At 31.7% G+C, this 12,435-nt stretch overlaps 1 protein-coding gene across 1 annotated transcript; it reads left to right on the top strand.

Moving 5' to 3' along the window:
• Positions 1-1,407: 1,407 nt before the first annotated feature.
• Positions 1,408-11,852, top strand: LOC111060280 (dnaJ homolog subfamily B member 12). The gene is given in 7 exon segments (XM_039421768.1): positions 1,408-1,687; positions 2,344-2,430; positions 2,703-2,769; positions 4,799-5,088; positions 6,319-6,577; positions 7,270-7,433; positions 9,022-11,852. Coding segments are annotated over 7 exon segments (1,119 nt in total). The 5' UTR covers positions 1,408-1,554; the 3' UTR covers positions 9,141-11,852.
• Positions 11,853-12,435: the final 583 nt, after the last annotated feature.

The following is a 12,435-nucleotide window of genomic DNA, read 5'->3' as shown; positions in this document are numbered from 1 at the left end:
GTTTTTGAAATACAGCAAATATTGAACACAATCAATATTATCAATTCAATTCTCCACAGCTTCTTTAGTTGATATTACGGTTCTTCATCTTTATGTGATTAATTATGATGAACAGAACTGACAGAACTAGTCTGTAAAGAACCAAAGATGAGTTATCAGATCTGCCTTATTTTTATAGCATTGTGCAGCACTTTAGGCCTACTTGGTATTTTATTCTTTCACAAACAAAACAATAAAATCCCTTTAATAGTGATATATTTGTATAGATTAAGAATTTGGAAAGAAATGTGACTCCGACTATTATCAAGCTCAGGGACGAAGGCGTAATAAGTTCTCCATACACGATCAACATTTTTCCGACAAAAACTTTCACGAATCATTTTTCCCTACCGTAAAGCAGTACCGTATATTTCATTGCCGTATGTTTTATTCAGTTCTTGGCAAAACAGTGAATTTTATTCGAAAGAGCATTTCACAAGAAGTCAATCAGCAGTCCCAAACTGGGTAGGTAAAAAAAATTTTCAATTAGTTAGCAAAAATAGAAAATAATATTATTGATAATTATGTCTTGTCAAGTCAAGTAAGTTATATTTATAGAAATCGAATAAAAGTACCGAACGAGATAGACAGTATTGAGACACATACCACTAGAACAGAAGAAGGAAACCAATCATGTTCTCTCCTCCGTGCCACTATTGACAGAACATGACACAGCCTGTTTCAGAACTGTGGAATTGATAATAAGAAATGCCATTATTTTTTCCGGTTTAGGTAATAAGTGATAATATTATAGGTAAGGATAATCCATTAAATGTGTTTCTTGTGTATCTGGAAATGGCATTAATATATCGAAAACTGTAATAAAATAAAATATAAAGTTTTTAAAAAATGATTTCCAGATAAATAAAAGTACCCCTCAACAAAAATTAAATTGGCTATTTTATTTTGACCAAATTCAAGTTATTATACATGGAATTGTACAATTTTTCAAAATCTATAAGTATTACTTTTAATCCCAAAAGTATATTTCAAAAGACTATACAAATAATGGGCTCTTGAACTTCTTCACTGGAAAATACCAAAGTTTCAAGTCACCAACAGGTTATTCTGTGAGTAAAAAGTTACATGACTAAAGTCGTTTTAACATAATTTTACGCACATGTAAAAGTAACAAACCAGAATTATCCTTAAATTTAAATTTCCCACCTCTGACGTTATTGGATAGCCAACCTTACAATAGTTAATATCGGTTAGCAGCAACACCAATATTTCATAATGCACTTTATTCATTTTCATATTATATCAAAATAGATTCAAAATTTGAAATATATATCACAGGAAGATTATCACTTTGTGATTTTGACGTACAACATGGTGAAGAATTGGCTAACCATGTAGAGTATTTGCGTAGTCTGCAACAGTGGATATTATCATTCGATCAGCTGAGTTTGTTCTTTCTAGGAAAATGGTGTGATGACATTTTAGGAATTGGGCAGTCAGTTATCAGTTCATGTATTCCTTGTTAGTTTAATTATTTATTACTTATTTGTAAAAATGGATGGTAATAAAGATGAAGCAGAACGATGCATTGAAATCGCAGAACGATCTCTCAGCGAAGGCAAAAAGGAGAAGGCGGAAAAATTTCTTCTCAAAGCAGAAAAACTATATTCCACCCAAAAAGCAAGAAGTGAGTATTTTCATTCAATATTCAATTGAATTTTAATTCACCCCTTTATTTGCAAATACTCTTAAAATTTGCATTTATTATTCGTTAATCATAAGCATGTTATAGAATTACATTATTGTACATGCATAGAAAATATTTTTTGGGATGTAGGTAGCTCATGATAATCTTATAGAATAATGGGGTAATTAGAATTTTCTAATCTGAATTAGAAATTTAAATTATAATTTTATAAAAACAGAATCTATCCGTTTTTATGTTATTTTTCTCTCAGAATTAAATCTATTAGTTTTAACAATTATTGATTACAAACCAATTTAATAAATTTGAGGTTAGGTACATTTCATAATTTAAGATTCATGGTAGGTTCATTCCCAGTTTTGTTTATTGTAGCCTACTGCATTTTCATTTTCTCAAAGTAAACTCTTATAATTTATCTATTGAATAGAATGAATAATGTTACTATCAATTCAACGTACCATATATTATTTTTTTCAATATAATAAAATAACTCATATGAAGGTCCTTCAAATGGTTTTAACTCAATATAGACTACATAAAAATTTGAGTACAGTTGTATATAATTTCATTTATTTTAATCACTATAAAGCAAAATATTAAGTAAAATTACTAAACAACATTTTTTTTTCATTCTTTAGCACTACTGGAACAAATTCAACGCTTGAACAGTGCTTCCAAACCTTCTAAGTCAGAAGAATCAGTTCCGAGGAAACGCAAACAGTCAGGTATGTGGTTATTGTATTTCTACTATCATAAAATTGCAGTCTATCATATTAATTCACTGTACTTTTTGATATAAAATAAAAATGGTAAGTTATATGAGAAGAGTTGCAATATTACAATTACTATAATGATTCTATGCAGTAACTTATAAATGCGACTTGGAAATATTATATCTCTTTCCGCATCATTGCTTTTTCTTGTATAATTTTGGTTTATATTTGACACATTTACATTATCTAATATTTTTATTATGAATTTCTTATTACTTTTTCAGTGCCCAGAAAAGAAGATACTACTAACGAATCTGATTATACCAAGGAACAAATAGAAGCTGTCAAAAGGTTGGTAAATTTGTGTAGGCTTATCATTAGTACTTACTTACTTACTCCTTGACGCTACAGCTCATTCAGAGCCCTGACCTCCTTCAAAAAGCCTCTCCATTCATCTCTATTGGCAGCCTTACGTCTCCATCCCCTGACACCCTGCTTCCTAATGTCATCCTCCACATCCTCCAGCCAACGCTTTCTCGGACGTCCTCTCAGCCTTCTCCCTCCTGGGTTGTTTCTGAAGACCTTTTCTACAATCCTTGAGTCAACCACTTTTTACAGACCTTTTTTACAATCAGTTGTGTCAACAATTTGACATTTCTGGTACAGATCACGCAGCTCTTGATTTGATCGTATTCGCCACTCACCATTAACTTATACAGGGCCAAATATCTTTCTCAAAACCTTTCGCTCCCAAATATTTAATAGATCCTCATCCTTCTTTGTCAAAACCTATGTCTCTGCTCCATACAAAACAATTAGCTTTATGACTGTTTCATATATATTTTCACTTTCCTGGACAGGGTTTTGGATCTCAAATATTGGGTCAGAGCATAATAGCATCTGTTTGTAGCAGCTAGTTTTGCTTTTATGTCAGTCTCAACATTATTGTCGTCTGTTAAGATAGAACCAAGATATTTGAAATTGCTCAATCTTTCAAAACGTTAATTGTCAACCTCAAAAAATCCGTCACTAGTGTCCTGGACCCTGCTGCTTTTCAAATATTTGGTTTTGCCTTCATTTATTGAGAGTCCGAGATGTGCCGATCCTCCGTTGAGTTGCCTGAATGCTTCCTCCAATGTGTGTCTTTTCCTTGCAATCAGGACCACGTCATCTGCGTATGCCATATATTGAAGCATTCTGTTCATTATTGAACCTCCTGGGTTTACATTTATTTCTCTAATGACTTTTTCAAGACTTTGATTGAACAACATAGCAGATAATACGTGTCCCTGTCTAAGGCAAGAATTTTAGAATTTAGTAGAATTTACTAATCTTAGAGAAATAAGCAATCGATATAATCACCTGAGCGTGGAAATAATACTTGTAATTTAAACTTATTAGGTAAATAGAGTATTAAAAGAAAATCCTATCACATTTTTAATTATTGAAAATTGCTATAATTCTTGTATATTAATAACAATTAATGTGTGGTTTTTGGGGCCATCGGCTAATGAATTCAATAACTACTTGACAGTTTGGGATAAAACTTTTGGAGTATGTCCTGTTAATATTGGTAAATGTTTTTTAAGTAAAAGATTTAGGGTTAGTCTTAGTTCTAATTTCTAAAGGATTGAAATTCGCTTCAACAATGTCTAAGTATTCTGAATAGAGTCGGCCATGCTTCTAGCCAAAAAATCGCCAATTATTATTTTTCTTTGAGAGGTTCACCTTAAACTGTCAATATTCGCGAAAAATTGTCTCTCTTGAGAAGCCAAGAATGACACCACTTACTTCTTGGTTTGAATTGTCTCTTTCTCCCTACTTTTGCCAAACAAATTAAATAAAGGGACCACAACAGTATCTTTTCCATGTTGATCACAACTGGAAGAAAGGAAAGAGGAAAGACCAACAAATTGCGAAGGAAGTCGGGGCAAAAAATCGTTGCATGTGGACGGAACCTCGATTTCCAATTTATTGCAACGATTATTGGTGCAATCAGATTGCTTCGATCATATAGTTGCGTGTGGACCAGGCTTAAAAATGGTGATATAACTCCCACTACTACTATTCAAAAGTTATCTTATCTACAATTCTTTTACTGATAATTTTTATGATTGTATAGATGAGTTGTTACAAGCTATGTAAACCATAAATTTGAATTTGAAATCCTACTTTTTCAGTTAAGTACTACGTGAATTCAAGTATAATTTTGTTGGTTTTGTCGGAGATTGTTTCAATTATTCCTCATTTCATCTAATAAGATGAAATGCCAGGTTTATAATTAGTTCTGCCTTTGCCTTTCCGAGAAGTGTGTCTTACACAAAATTGTTTCAAGAATCTTTATTCATAATCCAGTAACCAGTTGACATATTTCTTCCAGGATAAAGAGATGCAAAGATTATTACGAAGTTCTTGGAATTGACAAGGAGGCCACAGACAGTGATATCAAGAAAGCATATAAGAAGCTGGCTTTACAACTACACCCTGACAAGAATAAGGCGCCCGGTGCTGCTGAAGCATTCAAAGCCATCGGAAATGCGGTGGCTGTTCTGACCGACGCTGAGAAACGCAAGCAGTATGACATGTACGGCTCTGATGAGAGCAGGGTCAGTCACAGGCACACACAAGGCAATGCATACCATGAGTACAACTATTCTAGAGGATTCGAATGTAAGTATACCATCATCAATACTTTTAGACATTATTCCGCAAATCTTTCGATGAATCATTGGCTTGAATAACTAATGGATAACTGTATTCCATAACTAGCAGGTAACCCGTGCTCTGCAAAGGTCCAATTAAAAACTTGACCTACTGAAATCTTGAAGAATTGAAAATAGGCCTATAGCCATCCTCGGTAAATTAAAAATAGAATGTCAAGTTAATGAGTTGAGTATTTCAGACGTGATGATGCGTCATTCGTGAATTTCCTGTCCTATACGTGTATAAGCCAGTTCTTTCCTTTATTACACTATGTATAATCTAGCATACGCCTCGAACACGGGACGGGGATGAGCATAGGATGCCGGAGCAGGTCCTTTTTTTATTATAAAATCGTCCCGTACTCATCCCGTGTCGGTGTGTTCAAGGACTGCGTAACAATCTCTTACTTCCCAATTTATCAAAATTTGGGAATGGAATAGATTTGGGCCAAGCCTGTTGTTCCTTCCTAATCATATTTATATGATTTTTTATTCTGTCCACGAATGAATAAATAAATAAATATGAATATGAATATTTCCTATTACAGAAAAAACTTTTTATGGTTAATTTTCATTAAAATCGCCTCTTGTGTTTTTGAAATCCAAATCAAAATAAAATATAATAATTTATAGCATTTTTATACTTGACATTCATACAATTCTTTTTCTTACGGTACCACAAATCATCATCGTTCCACGTTAAAATATTGAGAATATTCTTTGAACGAGGCAGGATCTGGAAAACTTGAAATAATTGCATAAACTTGGCGGAAGTCATAAGTCATTTGCCTTGGTCTCTATTTTTAGCAATACAAAATATTATGATTTTCACTTTATTTCAATAAAAGTGAACTAGTCTATTTCATTTCAATCTCTGTGTTGATAGAAAATGACATTGGGTAATAAGGCAAGGCAGAAAATCCAAAAGGATCTCTCTGCCGATAAAAGCCATAAGAATAAATAAAAATAAAAATCTCCATTCTATTTTCATTCTTTATTCTATTCCATTTCAATCTACATTCTATCTCATTTCAATCTCTATTCTATAAGTTCGTCTTAGTCTATTACATTGCACATTGAACATTGAAGCTGTATATTTTCCCATCTCCATCCTCACAGTTTAAAATTATCTTCACTTTATATTTGAGAAACGTTGGATAATTTCCAATCCATAGTGACATTCAATTGATTTTTTCAGCTGATGTAACTGCTGAAGAGCTGTTCAATATGTTTTTTGGTGGAGGTTTCTCGAGTGCCAACAACGTGTACGTCAGACAGAATAACCAGTGGAGGCGACAACACGAGAACAACTCCCATACACAAAGAGACGTAAGAACAACTGGTTTTGATCATTCAACTTTTATTACTTTCCTTGCCCTATTACAATAGGTAAGGAAAGTATTGCTTTCCGAAAAAATTAAGGTACCCCAATTTCTATACGTTACAAGGTCCTCTGAGTCCAAAAAAGTGGTTTTGGGTATTGGTCTTCATGTGTGTGTATGAGTGTATGTGTGTCTGTGTACACGATATCTCATCTCCCAATTATTAACGGAATGACTTGAAATTTGGAACTTAAGGTCCTTACAATATAAGGATCCGACACGAATAGGCTAATATTGATCAAATGCAATTTATGTTGTAAATTTTCATATTTTAATTGTCTTTTATAGTGGTTATCTGAGATTAACGTAATCCCGGTATATATGATATAATATTAATTATTGTTGATCCTTGTCGGTAATAATTATATTACTTTCGTCAAGAAAATATATATTTTCATGATTGATTAATAGATTGTAATAATGAATAAGATTGACAAATTAATTACAGACAATATTACTTAGCAAATCAATGTTAATCAGATGCTGATTTTTCCACTATAGATCATTTAAATTTTAAAAATTAAGTGTAGAATTATTGTATTGTGTGAAGGAGGAAAAATGTATTTCCACCTGTTGTCTCCATTAATAAATAAATAAATATATATTAAAATTTATAATCATATAAATTTGAAAATGTAAGTTTTCTCATGTATTACTACAATTCAATTCCATCTCATGAAATTTTTCCAGATTATAATTTCAAACTGCGATCTAAATTGTTTTGATCAATAAACATGAATGCTAGTTCAACCTTTGTTCTATTACAGGAAATTCCCAGTGATGAGAACGACAGTTAATTTGCGAATACCTTACTATGTGAAAGACAATTTCAATACAGAATACCAAGGAAGTTTGAGACGACTTGAAACATCTGTAGAAGAAGAGTATCTGACCAATCTACGAAGTACGTGCTACAGGGAGAAGAGCTACAGTAAGTTTCATTCAAACCAAATATTTTTCCAAATATTGAGATTATACTGTAGTTTTCAAACATCTTATTTAGTTGTGCTGTCTTACTTAAGCGGCTTGTAGACGGGGAATTGTAGAGCTGGCACATTACATGTGGCTCGTACCGTACACATCTCTCCAACATGCCGCTTACATTCCCTGTCTAAATGGGTAGGTACTTGCTACTACATCGGCATGTGATTACCGGCGACATGTACAAACGAATCTGCTTGTTTTTACGAGCTCTAAGTACATTCCCTGTCAATAAGTACATTGATGGCATGTGACGTAATGGCACGTACGTGTCGCATGTAACGTGCCAGCTCTAAATCTCCTGTCTAAAATCCGCTATCTGAGAAAAATTGAACAGATGTTCACATTATAAATACATAATTCGAATAATAATACATTATTTAGAATCTGGATCATTTATCGGTAGTATATTAATCATCATCATTCATCTTTATGTGGCACTACAACCCGATAGTCTAGTTTTGGTCTGCTCTACAATCAGTCTCCACCTCTCTCTATCCAGTGCAGTCGTCTTTCATCGTCGTATTCCCAGCTCTCTCAAGTCCTTCTCCAGTTCATCCAGCCATCTGAGTTTTGGGCGTCCCACTTTCCTTTTTCCTTGTACTGTGCAGTACATTCTTTGGTGCCCTTACCGGATCCATTCTCTGGACATGTCCTGCCCATCTTATTTTATTTCCTTTAATGACACCAATAATGTCAGGTTCCCTGAAAATGGCATAGAGTTCCTGATTGTATCTCCTTCTATAACCTTCTATAAGTATATTATTACAGATTTTTTATCGGCAGTGATCTGTAGTCAACCACACAAAAATAATCTAACATAGATGCATCGTTGCCAAATAAGAGTTAAATCAACCTTGTCCATAGATGATTATAGATGAGAATTGAATGATATTTTTATAATACAACTAACGAATTGGCAACGTCTATTGGTGCGGGTGGTGAGGAGGAACTCACCTGTTCCAATTTCCATCGGACTATTTTTGTGCGTTTGACTATAATCAGGAAGTATATAGGAAGTACCGCTATAATATAATGTTACTGCTAGAAATGTGAAGTGAAAAATAAAAATAAAAAATGATATACTGTAAAATCACTTCATTTGTATGAGCTACTTTATTAAAATTAATAAAAAACATGTAGTATCCTTTTGTAGTTGAAACGTTTTAAATAGAAAGGGTACTACATGTTTTATATTGTTTTTATTAATGATATACTGTATTTATGAAAATAAAAACTTAAAATCAAGTGAGAGAAACTTAGATGAATTATCATAGTTTTATGATAATTTACGTTATGAAGATCTACGTTAAAATTACATGCTTATACGTAGAATTGCATGCATTAAATAATATTTACATTTTGCTTGTTCGATATTGATAATTAATTAGTGTGCTGTTATCCCGAATTCTCGCTTCCTTATTTCGTAAATCATAGAATCATAGTAACTACTTGATTTACTTGAAAACTATATTAATTGTCATTTTAATATTTGTTTTTCTAATCCTGATAATTTGAAACTTCTGTTTAATTTTCAGAAGAGACTATGCTTTGGAAAGCTCGTAACTTTGGGGATCGAGATTTATTCAATAAAGCGCAAAATATGAAAACACCATCATGTGAAATGCTACAGGATTTAAGTAATCGTAATCATTAGTTTATATTGTTAAAGGTATTATTAAATGTTATAAATTGCATTTGTTCAACTTTCCTCATCAATTCTGATTCACGTATTTAACAAAACACACCAGATTTTTTTTTAAAATAGATTTGATTTAATTTGCATTATGTACCATATCATCATTAAGTTACTCAATTTTTTAGGATATAGTATTTTTCAGTACCGTATATCAATCAATACCGAGACAGCACTGTCTTTTTGGTTGTATTAAGAACTATTAAGGTATTTTTATTATTAGTCGATTTTCTTTCAAGAAAGAATACAATATATTCTAAAACATAATATTATATAATCACATATTGATATATTGCTGTATGAAAGCTAAAGATTTTTCACTAAACAATGAGTGGACAAGATTATATTTTTCGATGTTGAATATTCGAAATATTCCGATGCTTTAAAAGTAATTCAATGATTCAATCATTAATAAAGAATTGACTTTATGTTGTTCGCAATTTTGTTTGAAAATTAGTCTCAGGAACTTTGAAAACTATTTTGGCATTAATGTTTTTAGGTAGTTCTTGCAGGAACAATGGCCGTTTCTCATTTTTATTCCATTCCGTCATTCTCACTTTCCGACATTAATTTATTGTCACGACACCCAGTATGTCGTCCGATTGGCTAATTCTCACCAACATCTGATTCTTAGTAAATCTGAGGACATTCTGTCTCATACTGCCTTGCTTACGATGGAAGTAGTAATTTCCTTTCAAACTAATCCAATCAAAATGAATAATTCATAAAAAGTTGCGTGAGATATGAATGAAAACTTCACCACCAACCACAATACTGCCTCAAAACCTCATTTATGAATATTGATATTCCATTTTAGGACTTGAGACAAGCATCGCATTATGATATTTCAGGTAGAGGTTTTCGCAACTCAACATCTATTTTTCTTGTGTATTTATAATAAATTATTCCACAACCCAGATTATTTTATCCATTCAGTTTTTTTTTTTTAGTTATGTTTGGGATATAGGCCTATGCTTTTTCTCTTTTAAATGAATACAACTTCAAATTGTATAGATATAAAATATAAATTAATTTGATCGTTGAAATATTTCTATAATTTAGAAGCTTTTTAACTAACTACCGTATACTACTTGTCTGCTGTACCAAATTATTTTATGACTGAAAGTGTAATTCCGAAACCGTTTGATATTATGAGATTTTTCTGTAAAGAATCTTAGGTTAGTACTCTACTAATAGAATCTTTGAAATAGTGTGATAATTTTATACCTAAATGTGAATGATAATTTTTAGAAATAATCCCAGATCATGATATCTAATAGGCCTTATTTTCCATATTTTTTTTATAAATTTAAACTTTTTAAATTCAGTATTATCGACTAACAACTCAAAAAGAGACGGCTAAGATTGCATTGTTTGGAATCAATTTTAATTAATTAGGCATTAAGAAAAGTTTACTTCACGTCTCGCATTTGACAGAACGTCCGATTTTTATACAATACATGATGCGTTCAACTTCAATTGATCAATATTCATAGCAATAAATATACCTTTTAGTAAAACATCGTTTAATATGTAAGAAAAATGATACAAACTATTCCCAACTTCATTACTTATTCAAGAAAGCAAGTAATGGTTAAAATGTCCGATTTTTCTGAGTCTATAAATTTATTTAGAGAAATTACATTTTTTTCAAGTTGCAATACATACCGTACGTTTACAAAATTTACCCATATTTATTCTTAAAACAATGCGTAATACAAAGTAAGGCATAAGACAAGCGTTCATGAATTTCGCGAGAGCATTCTGTAAAAAATTGATAAAACGTAATATTTAAAGGCCCTCTAGTAAAATGAGCCCTACCAGTTCATTTTTACCAAGAATCCAAATGTTCAAGCTCTCAGCATTTTCCTATCCAGCCTGCTAACAATATTGGAATAACAAAATAGTGAATGATTAGTACAGTACATTATTAAATTATCAAAATAGCTTTCATTATTCTGAATTGTAAAACTAAGTTAAATTCTTATTTTTAAATGAATGTAATTCAATGAACCTTTAAACTATTACGGATACCTTTCAGTTTTTTAGTTGAATTGATTTTATTCCTACGATATATCAATCATCACTTTAACTAGTAGTTGATGTTAGATCTATTATTTTTCTCATGACATTATTATCTCAAGTTATCATGGTACTCAAAGGAATTTTTGGTTGTGGTTTTTGGTTGATTACGCGATTTTCTTTTAGTTAAAAATTAAATAATAATGGTATCAACGTCTCCCGTTCATAAAATTATTTCCAATAAACAATTCGTACATGATTTTGCTGGAGTGTGATGTAGTTTGTTTAGAATTTGTTGGCTATTGTTATAGGTAGTCGCTGTACCATTCGATTTAATTTGATCATAATTAAATTGTCATTGTAAATTTATCATGTACTTCTTGTTATATCTGTGATTGTACAGTAAGTAAAATTCACTGATTGTAATACTACTAAATCAACAAAATCACCAAGGATTTAAAGCCTAGTGTTTTTTAATACTTCACTATCAACCGATCAATTTGAACAAATTTCATTATTAAAAGGTTGATACCAAGGACTCGCAATACTCAAGAAGTGCAGTTAATTTAGTTGTAAGATACTGTTAGTTTGAAACTGTATTGTTACATTAATTTATTCCAAGTTGTTGAATAAATAATTTATTTGTTTTGATGTTATTGTATTTTGAAAGAAGGGTTCACCATCTCATCTTAGGTTTAGTCAATTTTTTATTTGAAAAGTATAAAAACAAATATGAAAAAGCTTCACGAGAAAACAAGTATTCAAAATGAAGGATTGATAGTAAAAACAAGCAATCTCAACTCTAGTGAAGTGGAGGAGAATAAAATATTTGAAATGATCTACAGTATAATAAAAAATCCATATTCATTTGGTGGTGGCCCATTCAGATAAGTAGTTATCAATTTCTGATCGACTAATGCCGGAAAAGTCGTGGGTACGAACCCATCAAGCGCACGGAATGTAGATAATTCCATCATCTAGAGTTGAGATTGCTACATTTTATGTCATTCCTTCATTTTGAACTCCTATTTTTTCTTTCTCATTGCCCACGCACAGGTACAGTAGACTCTTTGCATCATTTGGCAAACATAAAAAGGATCAACAATAGCGGAAATTGATGCATTCATACCGTTCTTAATGCAGGGTTGAGCAATGAGATAGGGATATTTCAAAATGACAGTTACACACTCAGTTTTAAAGGAAAAAATATTTTTAGAGTGTACCTTACATGTTG

Source organism: Nilaparvata lugens, chromosome 2, assembly GCF_014356525.2.
Source record: "Nilaparvata lugens isolate BPH chromosome 2, ASM1435652v1, whole genome shotgun sequence".
Classification (NCBI taxonomy): Eukaryota; Metazoa; Arthropoda; class Insecta; order Hemiptera; family Delphacidae; genus Nilaparvata; species Nilaparvata lugens.
This window is presented reverse-complemented; position numbering and strand designations above follow the sequence as displayed.